At 33.2% G+C, this 15,240-nt stretch overlaps 1 protein-coding gene across 6 annotated transcripts; it reads right to left on the bottom strand.

Moving 5' to 3' along the window:
- Positions 1-1,393: 1,393 nt before the first annotated feature.
- Positions 1,394-6,798, bottom strand: LOC131027180 (importin beta-like SAD2). 6 transcript variants are annotated; one of them, XM_059221637.1, is made up of 5 exons: positions 6,244-6,798; positions 3,566-3,708; positions 3,241-3,365; positions 2,938-3,118; positions 1,394-2,762 (listed from the first exon to the last, which is right to left on the bottom strand). In XM_059221637.1, the coding sequence occupies exons 3-5, from the start codon at positions 3,294-3,296 to the stop codon at positions 2,667-2,669; spliced, it is 333 nt and encodes a 110-aa protein (XP_059077620.1). In that variant the 5' UTR covers positions 3,297-3,365; positions 3,566-3,708; positions 6,244-6,798; the 3' UTR covers positions 1,394-2,666. The 6 variants fall into 6 exon arrangements, with proteins under 6 accessions (XP_059077620.1, XP_057813155.1, XP_057813157.1 ...); XM_057957172.2 differs by lacking the exon at positions 6,244-6,798 and adding an exon at positions 5,920-6,229 and having other exon boundaries at positions 3,241-3,398; XM_057957174.2 differs by lacking the exon at positions 3,241-3,365.
- Positions 6,799-15,240: the final 8,442 nt, after the last annotated feature.

The following is a 15,240-nucleotide window of genomic DNA, read 5'->3' as shown; positions in this document are numbered from 1 at the left end:
TTTCCTTTTAAGGCCGAATCCTTTGCTAATGAAAAATATGTTAAAACAAAAATTTCAGAAAGTAATAGATAAAAAATGAACCCTATGCAACGCCTATGGTTGCTTTGAAAGCAAGCAGGCATGAGACAAAAACCTTACTGTGTTTCGACATTGTCATCAACTACCCAACGTATACCTCAAACCCCAATTGCTTGCATATAATTAAAACTTAACCTTTGACATCCATGGCTGCCATGAAATGGTAATGTCGATTCCCAAGTTCATTAAATAGAGGTATTAGATTGGATGCCGAAATCTTAATCCCTGGGTATTGAGCAACCCTACAAACAGTAATTCACAATAAACCCTAATTATTTTCACTGAATTAAACAAGACTTTGAACAACCCCAATGACTGAAGTTCACAATAAACCCTAATTATTTTCACTGAATCAAACAAGAATTTGAACAACCCCAACAGATCGCACTCGCTAAAATGACATAACATTATAAGCATTGAAAACGAGTAAAACTTGCACAATATTATACTGATTCTTTATATCTTCTAGAAGCTATCAATTATATTTCATCCTTGGTATCTTAGGCAGTTATCCCAAACATTTTGTGTATGTAATCCAAATCTTTCTTGGCAAGTTTTCTTTAGTTAAATATTCATCCACTGTGATTTCATAATGTCTCAAGTCAATATGGTAGCATAAGTCAAACACCCAAGCTCATAAAGGCTCAACATGTTTTGAGATATGTCCCGTTATGTTTCAAACCACAAGTTGTCTGTCACGCATCGATTCTCTTATGTGTTCAGCTCCTTATTGTTCTTTACACATTTTCCCGATGGCTCTTAACAATTCTTCTGCACTTTGAAAACAACATTATTTTAGTCAAGATCTTTGTTCAAATGTTTTTTGTTTTTTTTCTTCCTTGATAGTTGTTGGAAATGCACTTTCTTTGTACCCTAAGAGTAGAATAGCTTCTCAGACTTTAACATTTGACTAGGAACAGTTTATGTTTATTCAATACAAGTTATAATGATACATTTGGGATTACTTGTGTATGGGCATGCTCAAAAGCTGCTAAATGACAGATAAACAATCAATTGATCAAAAATTTCAATCAATAATACAAATGTTAGTTAAATTTTATATAATCTTCTTATTACCCATATCTTTCACATTCAAATTATTTTGAAATTTGATATCTCTCAACATCTTTTATAGAGATTTTTTTAAATATAGGTAATGCTAGTTTTCTTACAGTTGAATGGTAGTTTTGAATAGATACCCATTAAAAAAATGGGTAACCTTCAATCATTAGTTAACTCTTCTTTAGCTGTTCGTTTGAATTTTTTACCTGAAGGATTTACAATGCCATCAAATGATTACGGTAGTCAGGGCAAATAATAGAATGGAATAATATTTAATCTGCTGTTCAATACCATACAATAATAATGGAATACCAAAACTCTACAAATACATTACATATATTGACTCTATAACCATGGATTTTCAAATTATGAACTGCAGATTACCAATAGAAGCAACGTAATGGAGACAAGAACTACATATATTTATCAATGGCTTACACAGTCCAAGATCTGCTCTTCAACCTTATAAAAACAATGGAATGCCAAAACTCTACAAACCTATTACATATATTATACTAAAATTAGACTCTACAAGCAGCTGATTAGAACATGATGGAGAGAACTTCATATATTTCACTATGGCTGACACACTATAGGAAGTGCATACCTCATACTTAAAACCACTCCACAAACGACGGTGCCGCACAAGATGATGATTATATCTCTCCAATGCTCCCTCAAACGTGAAAACTATGAGCATTCCAACAGCAACAATGGCTCAAATAATAAAAACTGCCCACCAATAGCGGCAGATAAGGACATTGTTATTCAATCCTCCAGACAGGGTTACCATCAGTTTTAACTAATCTTCCAAGCATACTTGAACACATTTCTGCACAGACAAGGCCATGGGGGCTTACTGGAATAAGGAGCCACTTGATTTCACTTCACTAAGGACATGCTGGTTGTGTATGGGACATTACAAATTCAAGAAGGGTCTTTCGCAAAACGAAATCAAGTGGCACCTTACTCCAGTAAGCTTCCATGGCCTTGTCTCTGTGGAAATATGTTAAGTGTACCTGAAAATTCAATTAAAACTGATGTTAACCATGCTCTCTGGAGGGTTGAATAACAACACCCTATCTGCCACTATATCACCAGTTATGTCCCCTATATCAGGATGTTATTCCCGCTTATGTATGGGACATTATTAATTCAAGAAGGATCCTTTGTACATCACATCATAAATTGTCTCAAGGTAGGAATGATACAAACAGCTTAGCATTATGCCTGAACAGTAAGGGTAAACGTAAGCACTAAAACAAGAAAAATATAGTTCATTGCTCTTAGAGAAGCCACCCTCTAATTCACATTTCAAGTGTGCAGCCAAGCTTTCAAAAACCAAGATGCAAAACCCCTCAAACGGCACTAGTTTTGCTGACAGCATATTCAGCACTGATAGATGCATTACCACCAACTATGCAATGGAGTTTACTGCAAGCTTATTAGCATAATACTCGGACTGATCTGAAGCTGAAATTTTTCTTGGAAACAAAATTTCATTTCCAGGAAATAGGCGACAGCTTTCAAATTTTCTGCCAACTTCCAATACCCGTGTAATGGAAAATGCTATACAGTGCTTCATCTAGAACTGTAATGAATAATAAATCAATTTTGAGATCCTGAAGAATTAGCAAACCAAAAGATGTATTCAGATTATCCAAGAATGAAAATGAGTTAATACAAGAGTGAAAAGGCTTAAGTTCTACAGTTCATAAAAATTAAAGACCAGCCCAAAGATTTTGCTGTATATTAATTTTGCACGGTGAATAAGGAGAGTAAAATAAACACACAAACCTTTGCGCTCGAATGATCAACTTGGCTTCCAAACTCAGGAAATGCATGCTGCACTAGCATTTGTTCCGGCTGACATTTATATGGCTCAGTCTGCTTCAGCTTATCAAATAAGACCTCAATAGCTAAAAGAGCACCATCTTTCTGTCTATATGGTTTGTAGCCTGGAGCTGCCTCATCATAGCTGCAAAAAGGGATTGAAACAGTACAATTTTAGGAACTATAAAATCTGCTTTAATCATTTTGTGCAATAGCTGGAAAGTTACATTTTCGATATATGTCCAATGCTAAGCACAGATTTCTCACCTGAAAAAAAAAATTCCTAACAAAGGAAAGGAATCCCTGGAGATTTTCTTTTCCATGTTTCTGCACTAGCTTTGTAATGAAATCTATGGATGCAGTGTGTGGACTGTACAGATCTTCAATAATATCTTTAAAAACCCATACGTTGTAAGGAAGGAAAGCTTTGCCAAACAAACGATACAGAAAAAATGAATTTGACAAAATGTTTAGTTATTAAGTTTTTCTAACCTAACAGAGATCTTCAAAAAACTTTTACAATAACAGTTGCATTTTCTGGACAACTAAAAAACGATATCTGCCTTGCCAAAAAAAAAAGTCAGCAACCCACCAAAAATCTTTCCTGACATATTCATGAGGGTCTTCAAGCCAGAGTCTCATCGTTATTATTGAAGCACGTAAAAGGAAGATTATTTCAAAAAGCAATATATCAAGTTGTGGTTTAAAAAGTTGATATATATTGGACTTGAAATGCTGCAAACAAACAAGGGATAAATTAGGTACATATGTGCATTGTCCTTAAGCAATCAGTTTTAAGTTCTTAACAACTAATTATCAACATTTCAAACTCTTTGAACGTATAATAATATTGCTTTAATGACAGTAATTCATATTACGTACTTATAATAACAGGTACAAGACTAGCAGTTTCTCAAGCTAGAAAGACCACTTTTGAATTAAACATTACTGCGGCAGGAAAAATATAATCAATTGGTAATTCCTTTGTAAAGAAAACATTTCCATGGCAACATTTGCTGTAAATGCTATTAAATAAGCAAAATTGTTCTTTGATTGACTGCTCTCATAAAATCCAATTAATTTGAAAATGGATCTATTTCATTTTACTTGAGGATTACTATATTTTCTAAATGCACATTTTAACCACTTTCAGGTTAGTTGCATAGCCCAGATATCCAGATCTCTGGCATGACATATTGAGGAAATGGTCACAGGGATATTCAAGACAAGCTCAAAGAAGGCATTTGGAACATGTTAAAATATTCAGTGACCCTGCAATCAATTAGCAGGTAAGCAATTCAGTCAAACAATGGCAGATTTCTGTTCATTATTTTTCTCAACTCGTGAAATATAACTTCTTGAACTCGATGGCATAAATCATAAATATAAAATATGAAGTCATTAACTAGTTGCATGTTTACAGGCAACAAAGATCAAATATGTATAATACATAGCAACTCACAGAACATGCACTGTTTATGCAGAAAACTAGCAAAACCTACCTGATGCTCAAATTATCCTGCCTGCAGAAAATTAGCAAAACCTAACTGCAGAAAATTATGCACTGTTTATGCAGAAAATAACATTCAACAAGTTTAATGTAATTCTAAAATTATCTCTGCAAAATGCTTCTGAAACATTTGAGCAAATGGCTTGTTCTCTGGCTTAAAAAGCTTTGGATCTCCAAATAAAATATATAAAGCGAATCATTTGGAAATACCAAAAATTCTACAAAAACTTTCAAGCCAAATTAGAAAAACAATCACAAGTTTGGTATCACTCAGAGCAACGGGCAGTAAATCATGCACAATATGACATAATATGTTTAAAATTAGGCATTTGTGCATTAATTGATGTCGTGATTTTGAGTTATCAAATAAAACATTGCAAATTATGTGCCCTGATGCGTAGAAAACTATAGTTTACCCAAATGGGATACAGCAGGCATAATCTGCATATGAAATATGCAGAACAATTAAGAGTGGAGTTTGTCTTAGTTAAATATAGATAAGAACATGGATTTGTGCCAATTAGATAGCGGAATTCTACACAAAGAAAAGTCATAAACATAATTGTAGGAAAAATTAAATCAAGATAAACAAGTGGACGAAAGATAAATCAGTTATTGCAAAATAATCCATAGCCGAATTTTCTGGACTTATAAAACATGTAGCAACTATGTACCTCAGCAAAGGAGGAAAACTGGTAAATTTTCTCTAACTGTTGCCTTATCGGCCTGTGATATCTATCCTAAATCTTAATAAGTGATTTGAAATAAGGCTTATATGCCTATTTATAAGGTTTTTGTGAATGCTTAGGGTTAAGGTTTGTGGCATGCAAATCGAGAACATTTTTTTTTTTTTTTTAAATATTGAATTTTTTATTGCCATGGGGGACGTCTATGTCCCAGGGATGGATGGTAAAATCCTTGGAGTCCCCTGGATATCTTGACGATGTCCCAGAGTCCCCATGGCATCCCCAAACCAGGGGCATCCCTGAAACGTTCCCAGGTCTTGAGCGGCAGTGACTGGGTAGCAGGTAGACGTCCCATCCAAATACCTGCCCCAGAAATGTGGAGATTTTGGGTGAGGGGTGGAAGGGAGATGCATCCCTCTGGAACAATGTCATATAACCCTTAAATTACTGATATATTTAAGAATCAGACATGGAAATTATAACACTAATTAATTAAAATTCAACAGAATTAGGTATCCTTAAATTTTTATTAATGATTATTTATTTTCGAAGTGAATCCCTAATGCTGAATAGCCAGCGGCAATTAGCTACGCATTCTCTGAAACTGTAAAGAAACCTGTGCCAAATGTAAATGATTTTCAAAGCAATCCATTTAAAATCTAACCCAAATCCATGCCAAAAAAAAATGATTGCATCCTTAAAGGTAAAGTCTATTTAAATATGCAAAATTCAGAGTGTTTGTAACAATACCCTCATTAACACTCAAATAAGCTCCAACCGTAAACAAGTGAGAACTTATCCATCATGCGACTGACGGCCCAAGATAATTGTTCTTGAAGGAATTGAAGGCCTACGACAAAGAAGTTCGATTTTTGTTGTTTTAGCAGAGGTCCAAAGCTGTTACGACAACCTCCATTGCGGAAAAAGGAGTACTAAAAGATTTTTAATGTCGATTTGCCCCAGCCGATGGATAAACAAAGTACATTTATTAATATCCTCCAATTTTAGGGGTAACGGTGGAATAAGACTGAACGAAAACAAAACATGGTAAAAGGGATAGAGAAAAGGACTTGCCTTTCACCAATTGACGGCGAAAATACTAAAGGAAACCCTGGAAATTGATTCCGCGGCAGATCCTCCGTCAATTTCCCCAAATGGTGCTCCGTCTTATTAAGAGTGGCCCAGTAAACTGACGTTCGGATAGAGATGAAAGATCGGTGAGTGAAGTAAAGGGTTCTGAGCGAATTGAAATCGAATGTCTCCTTACTCGTGGAAGCTCCCATTCAAGTTTGCAGGAAATTCATCAAAACTGATGCTAGAGCTGTGCTGTCTGGGGGATGAATAACAACGCCCTTATCTGCCCTTATAGATGGGAATTTTTTATTGTTTCCGCCATTGTTGCTGCTGGAATGCTCGTATTTTTCGCGTTCGAGGGAGAATTGAAGAGATATTATCATCATCTTCCGCTGCACCGTCGTCTGTGGAGTGGTTTTAAGTATGAGCTATGCACTTCCTCTAGTCTGTCAGCCATAGCCAAATATATGAAGCTCTTCTCCTTCATGTTGCAATCTGCAGTTTGTATTTGTAGAGTCTCATTTTAGCAGAATATATGTAATTTTTAGTTTTTTATAATAATTTTTTTATAGTCTTATTACATTGAAGGTGTCTCTTTATATGAAGTGCACCTCTTTATATGAAGTGCACCCGTTAACTTTCAAAATCAATGGATGCACATTTATTGGATGTTTCTGTAGATTTTTTTATCTTTTTCTGTATTGAAGGACTATTTGATTGACATATATCAAATCATATTCATTTTTTCAGTTGCCTCATATAACATACTATTAAAAGTTTGAGTTCTTCATAGTTCCCAGAATTGGAGCGAGAAAGTATTCTCTTGCAAAAAAAAAAATGTACAATCTTGTATCTCCAAAAGATTCATCACATACAAGTCATTCTCAGCCATAGAACCATAGAACCTTCATAAGATAAATCACATATACTATTGAATTAGAAAAAAAATGGTACCTTCAATTCTATAATGCAGATCAACCAAAAATACTTTTGGAGATCTGGACTGTTGTCAAAGTTGTAAACCAGATAGTCATAACTAAGTGAAGGTAAGAGAGTCACAACAATAGGTGTGCCACTAGTTACATTGTGTTGGCATTAATCATATCAATGGCATGGCGGGCAAGGAAAAGGAAACTATGTTGAATTTCAAAGTCATTAACTACTGAGTTAGGGCCTTATGAATAGGTATATAAATTAAGGAATAAAAAATATATAATGATAATGTTGCTAAATATTTGATGTCATTGCTAAAACATGATATAAAAAAAATATAAATTCAATCCTGGTAATTTGTTGCTTCATAGAGGAAAAAAAAAAAAAGAGGAAGGGAGAGAAAAACACAAAGAAACTTTCATTTTTATAACAAATCACAATCTGCAAAGTTTGCCACTAAAATTTTTATGGGAGACACAACTTGTATGAAAAGGGACAACATTAAGTGGTCTATCACTGACTAACTTCCACTACCCTAGCGACCCATGCTTCTTCGTGGGCATGGGTAACCTCTTTTTATGGACTGGACTATATTGGCATCCCAAATACCAGGCTAAGTCTCCCACAACAACACATTGTGAAAAGAATGACTCAGAGGCACTTTCATAAGGGTTTGCTACTGGGCTTCTAATAAATGCTAACATATGCCAAGCAATCCATCAATGCAGATTTTCTTATTCGCTAGAAATGAGGCTAAGTCTAAAAAACATTCCATCAAAGAAATCAATAACGATCTTCAATAATTTTAAAAGCCTTTCTCTGCGATAATGGGATATTGATATCCCTTATCAAATCCTATTCTTTGTGTTCTACAAGGCAACATAAGGTTCCCCATGCAATGAGAGAGCATACTTGTGGCATAGCAACAACAATCCATAGAGTCTAGCATTAAAGGTTTTTAAAAATAGTACAACCATCATTAACTGTGATTACTGTCTTGTATCTTGGAGTTTCCACAATTAATTTCCCCAAATTAGCCTTTGACCAAACATCAACCAACAACATCTAAGCTAGCAACAGTAGCATAGCTTCAACAATTTCTTCATGACCTTAGGAAGGAATTATGTGCTCTTGTATGCAAAACGAGGAAGCATAGACAAGGCACATGAATTATTTTAATAATGCCACCTCCCTCACCATGCAGCGACTTGTTGTTGACATAAATTAGTAAGGAATTTTCAAAAGTGAGTATGGTAAACATTGAAAGATATGGAAAAAAAGGTATTTCTATCTTTGGAAACTAAAAATGGAATGCATCTCCACCTTACATTATCATTCAACAAAAGTGTAATCAAAAGTGAAGTCCAAGTGCATATTTTATTACACAATTAATTCAATAAATGGACTTCATTATTTGGATTAATTGTTGCTTCCCATACTGAGCAACATCTTATGTTTCATTTATGGATGATCATTGTGTAACTCACCTAATGGTAATAACATTTGTTTATTTGATTGGTAGAAGAACCAAATTTTGGTGGGATCTTTAGATCTAGTTCTTGTATGGAATATAAGTCACTCAAAAGATGTTTAAATTTATTTATAAATAAGTTTAAAAGATACTAAATTAATTAAGAGATTTGTATAACAAGAAAGTGAGTTTTTGATATTTAAATATATACTATTTTTTTCTAAAAATTGATTTGTACTTTTCTCTCTCGCTCTCTTTCTCTCTCTATATACCCTCTTTGTCTCTCTCCATATCTCTTCCTCTCACTCATTATCCACACTCCCTATTTCTCCCTCCCATCTCTATTTTTATCTCTCTATTCCCCCCTCTCTCTCTACTTCTCTTTGCTTGTTACTTTTCTTTGTCATCTTCTTTCACTTTACTCTTGTCCCCTCTAACTTTATCCCCATATATCTTCATCCCCCTCACTATTTATATTCATTATCTCTAACTCTCTTTTTTATTTACTCCATCTCTCTTAATCCATCTCTCTCTACCCCTTCTCACTCGTCTATCTCTTTCTATCAATATCACTCTCCTATATCTCCCTCTCTCTATCTCTCCATATTCCTCTCTATCTCTATATATCTTCCTTTATATATCACTATATCTCACCCATCTCTCCTATAGTGAACTCTCTCTCTCTCCCGCATCTATATTTCTCCATCTCTATTCTCTATTTGTTTCTCTATTTATCTATCTCTCCATCTTTGTCTCTCTACCCCTCTCTCTATCTCCCTATATGTATATTTGAATCTTTATGTTTCTATATCTCCCTCTCTATATATTTATCTCTTTCATCTCTATATATCCCTCTCTCCTATGTCTCTACCCTTATTTCCACATCCCTCTCCTTCTCCATCTTCATCTCCATCTCTATTTCTATCCTCCTCTCCTTCTCCATGTTCATCTCCATCTCTATTTCTATCCTCCTCTCTATCTTTATCTCCTAGTTCTATCTCCATATCCTCCCTCCTACCTATTGACCTCATGTATTGCACTTGTAATGTATGTAATGAACATACCATTAATTTCTCTAATTGACCTTCCACACCTATTTGACGTACCCTTTGCACACCAAAGTGCAATTGCTAGTTTTAGGTTTGTAGAGTTTTGTCATTTTTGAGGTTCAATTAATGGTTTGGAAGATCTTGCACTCCAAGTTGTACGTTGGGGATAGGTTGAAGTATATTATGGTTCAACCCCTTAATTACCCTTACTGCCAGAAACATGACGATATGAAACACATCTTCTAGGGATGGCTGATTGTTAAGAAACAATGGAATGCTATGTTTCAGGACTTCTTTATCATTTTTTAACATAAAACTTAATTGGAAAGAGGCCTTGCTTGGCATTGGGCTTTAAAATAACATTATTGTTGATGGAATTTGACATGTAATCCTATTGCATATATGGAAACACAAATGCAAAGATATATTTAGTCATCATAACGGTTGTCAGGAAGTTGTATTTTAAAGCTTTACTCTAACATAATTTTTTTGTCTTGCTTCTTTCTTCTCTCAATTGTAGGTGGATTCTAGATGGAACTTAAAGATGAAGCTTCAGATTCAATGCATCAAATGCCAAGTGGTTCAGCTGCTCGGAGATAAGAAGATAGGTATTCCTCAAGGACTAAGGCTTATCCTGCTAAACTAGTTATTTCAATTGTTCATTCATCTCGATACTATGTTGTTGTTTATGGTTGTTATATTGCTACAGTTATGGGATGTTGTTACATCCATGTTCTTTTGTATCATGCTACTTTTTGTGGTTGTAAACCATGACTATTTATATGGGATTGTATGATTATGTTTATGGTTGCATGTTAAAGTTTTATATTTCCAATCAGTTGTCATATTCTAGTTATGGTTTGCTGATGCATCATTTTTTACAGTCCCTGACTGTCTTCTTTGTATTTTTTTTTGGCATTTTTAATAAATAAGAGTACATCAAGATAATTATTTAAAGCACACTTGCCACTAAATACCGCTACAAAAATTAAAGAAAAAGATATTATATGAATCCTCAAATTGTTAAAATGCCAAACAAAATATTTTTTTAATTAATTTATTAGAACAACTTGTCTCTTCTTTTCTTTAATAATCCTTTGAAATAAGATCCTAACATAAGTGGTGTTCATATCATAACACATTTCATAGAACTTAAGTGCATGCAATCCATCTCCTGCAATTTGACAAATGTTGGTGCGAAAGGAGATTTGTGGTGCCTTGCTTGATTTTGACTACACATTTGTAAATCATGTGTGTTCATGTAACACCATATAGAACTAATATCTAATAGACTTATTCAATATTGTCTTATTCTTGTTTCAAGTTTTCATTTTCTAGTTAGGAAGAGTGACATAATAGTAATATTTTTTAAAGATCAAGCAAAATCAATCAATAAACAACCAACTTCATGTTTCACATTGTGGAATGTTTTCTAAACATTTAAATAGTCTCATCTAGTTGAGAGTGTTGACTAGAGCTTAGGGTCTACAAAACTAAGTGATTATTTAAGTTTATTTTGGTTTAATCAATATATATAGTATATGTTAAAAACTTAGTACATATTCTTTGGGACATTTACCTATTTCTTGGTACCTTAAAATTGGATACACTAGATTAAAAACTTAGTACATATTCTTTGGGACATTTACCTATTTCTTGGTACCTTAAAATTGGATACACTAGATTTATGGCTATTATGACTTTTAAGGTGAGGGAACATCTTATTCATGCTTGTTTATACTTACAAATATCGAATGTGTAATTTCATTAGGTTGTATTTTTGTTAATTGATCCAATATAAAATAGTTCCATTACCATTGAGGTCTATGAACGTTGTTAATTCTTCAACTTTATATGGATATTTGAATAATTCTTATCCAATACACACCAAATTGCAATATATATCAAATGCCTTAAATGAGTTATTTTTATTTTCTTTTTAAAGAATGAGCTTTAGTGCCATGATAACCAGTGGCAATGTACCATTAAAGATTATCATGTTTGTTATTCAAATAATCATGACTATTCTTTGTCTTTGGTACGAACTTCATTGTCCTACAACCCTTGTTATTATATGGTATTGAATAGGAGATTAAATATTATTCCATTATATTATCCATTGTAAATCTTCTCACCTAAAAACTTAAACAAATAGCTAATGTTTTGGACATTTTTCCTTTTTAAATTAAAAATAAACTAATGACTCAAGTTTAAATTTCACCCTTATGAATTAAGAAAGGGATATTTATTAATTTGTGTTACTACACTAAGCATTAAGGGCGAGAAAGATAATGTTAATGCTTAATGATTATTCCTTGTTGATGTTAAGTAAACATATATACTAAGAGAGGGGCAAGGGGGGAGGTGAATAAGTATATGTAATTTCAACTTCATTAAGCATTAATTGTCATTAAATCTTCCCAAGTATGCATCCAAAGTATCATATCTACATTCACTATTTTTTCCTCAATGATAAACCAACTCATCAAACCATAAACATGCATCAACACAGGAGAACACCAAATTTAATCGACAGGGGATCCAATTTGGATTAATTGACACATTTTGTGAATTTAAGGTTTGGAAAACTAGAAATTCTATGGTTTTGTGCAATTTAAATACTACGACTCCCTAATCACTCAAATAAACTTGCAGAACTTCAAGAATGTATTCACATTGAAAGTGAAAACTGGTATAAACTTACTTGGTATCTCTTTCTGGAGATCCTAACACATGTAGATAAATCACCTTGTCTCTCTAGGATGTGGTTTCTCTTTTATAAAATGCACAAGTGACAACCAACCTTTAGGAATTAGCATTTAGTTGCAACTTGGGTAGATACATCATTCATTTTTGCCATTAATTCACTTGTGTGAGCTTCAACTCAATGAATAGCCATTTTACAACTTTGAATTTGCATTTTTGATCATCTTCATCAGATGATCGAGACTTAATTGACCATCATTGATTGAATTTGAACTTAGTTAAGCAAGTCCAAAAGTGCCACATAATCTTTCACCTTTCCACGTGAGAAAACACATCAATAACATTTATAACATTTAATTGGCAGTTAGACACTAAGGATGGGGTCCCATGGAGGGGGGCTTCCTAAACAATAGAGCAAGTGTTGCTGAGATTTTTTAGGAAAATTTTTAAGCTGGTGATCCCATGAATTTTGTAGTGTAGTCCAGCTTAAAAATTTAAGCTCCTAAATTTAAGGAGGTTGGTGGTCTCGTGAATATCTTTTATAGGATGTGCATAATAAAAACAAATAAAAATAATTCATTTCCTTCCAAAACTATTTTTTAATAGAAATTAAATTTAGATTTTTGACAAGTGACAGATAACATCCCTAAGCTAGTGGGGCAAGTCCTAGCCCCACCCCTTTTGCACTCACTCAAATTTGCATGCCTAAAAAGTAGGCACTGCTATCTTTTTGGAAAAGATTCCAAATAATCTTGTAGCACAAAAAAAAATTCTTCATGGGACCGCCTCTTCCACAAAAATAGAGCCCAAGCCCCTCCCATGGGACCCCAGCCTAACTCTTCTCCTACAGTGTCGCGACAACTTATCCTGGTCACTTGCTTTAGGCCAAGGAGACACAAGGAACATTTAACAATTAGCCTAACAATTACATCTTTTCCTTTGGTCGCAGGACTCTGTGGGCTATGGGGTTTAAGGACTAGCAAGGATTTTAGCCTAATTGACATGAAAATACAAGAAATTTTCAAGGCATCGACAAAGATATCAAAATATAGAAGCACGTGTTGTTAGCCAACATTCTACTCCTCTTAGTATATTATGTAGAGAATAATTTAAATAAGAAGAGATGTTATGTCACATTAAAAAGGAAAAGCAACAATTTCTTGCAAAGCTTGAATTATAGGAAGCCCAACATGTAGCACTTAAAAGTACAAATGTCGGGTCATAGGGAGTAAAGATGAATAAAGTTTCCTCATGATGAAGTTTCTATTGAGCACTGTAAAGATGGGGATGATCATTATGACGCATTTAAATATGATTTCATGGAAGGAGAAACAAAGTATAGTGACTTTGATTTAGATGAACCAAGCCTTCAATGTGAACATAGTGCTAATATAAATCAATATGAGTTGCTTAGAAAATTAAACATTATTATGAAAAAAAATCTTGAAAGTGAAAATAAAGTTATGAAAACATTAAAGGGACATCCAGTGGAGAATGGTAAGGTTAGGTTACAAAACGTTTACATTAATGAAACTAGTGGGCATGAATAAGTTATGGAAGACATATGCCTTGCATCTTGTACTTTATTTATTGATGATTTTGTGTGTGCGCACGCACATGCGTGCATGTGTGTGTGTCCATCTTAAATTGTCTATTTGTCTATCTATTTATCTCTATCTATCTATCTATATGTTTGTCTATCTTTGCGTATAAATTTGTCTATCAATATGTTAGCTTATTTTTCTCTTTATTTGACTTATTTATCTATTTATCTATATGTTGTTATAGTTCCATTTGAACATAAGGAATGCTTTATTATAATTTGAGAATGCACTTATTATACATGTTCATGTGAAATGTCGTATGACTTGTTTTACACTTGAAGAAATTTAGCATGTACTTTATGGTTGTTTTTTTATTTTTTATTTTAAATAGACAAATAAATGTGTCATTACATTTTTCATTATTCCCTTACCAAATCCTAATTGGATCTCATGTCTTGAAGATTTTTCTAGATAACTTTATATGTATTAATTGTGAAAAATGATAATCATAGCTAAGGATAACTTCAACACATCTCTAAGATTCAATAATTAGTTCAAGATTAAATTTTTAATTTTTTTCCCCCAATTTTAGTTTAATTAATTCTAATTAAATTATTTCTTGTTAATCTTGCATACCAAAGGTTAATGTTGGTTTCATTCAATATCGGATACCTCAGAATCTTTTCAATCAAAAAAGATATTGCTATTACTTTGTAATTACATTAATTTCAAAGTGTGAAAACATTCATTAGAAATTCAAGGGAGACTCTTTTATGGCCTTTTCCCTCGTACTCCATCAAGCATCAAAATCACTAGATAGCATTGTATTTCATTTTTCTTAAACAAATACGATTTGGGCATTGTTTTAAGTAATAACTAGCTTGCACTATCATTCCAAAATACTTATTGAAGGTTTGGAAAAGGACAAACTTTTGACAATATTTTTATATTTCCTATTAGATGGCCACAACCAATTTAGGTTCATATCATTTGATTATTAGTGTTTTATTTTACGGCATTCTAATCATAATTCTATGGTTTCCAAACAGTTGAGAAAGTTACACTTATATTAAACAAAATTTAGCTATTTATTTCTTTGTTTGTTGCTTACAAAGAACTACTTGGTAATTATATGTTTAAGAGATTAAAAAATTTAGCACTTTAATTGATTTCATTTTCAATAAACGTAGGCTCAAATTGTTGTTTTCTTAAACATTCTAATAGTCATAGAGCCTTTATACAGAAACAAACTTCTATCTTTACAATTGTTCCATCTTAAATTCAAACTAAGATA

Source organism: Cryptomeria japonica, chromosome 5 (genome assembly GCF_030272615.1).
Source record: "Cryptomeria japonica chromosome 5, Sugi_1.0, whole genome shotgun sequence".
NCBI lineage: Eukaryota > Viridiplantae > Streptophyta > Pinopsida > Cupressales > Cupressaceae > Cryptomeria > Cryptomeria japonica.
Note: the sequence above shows the minus strand (reverse complement) of the source record. Positions and strands in the feature narration are given on the sequence as shown.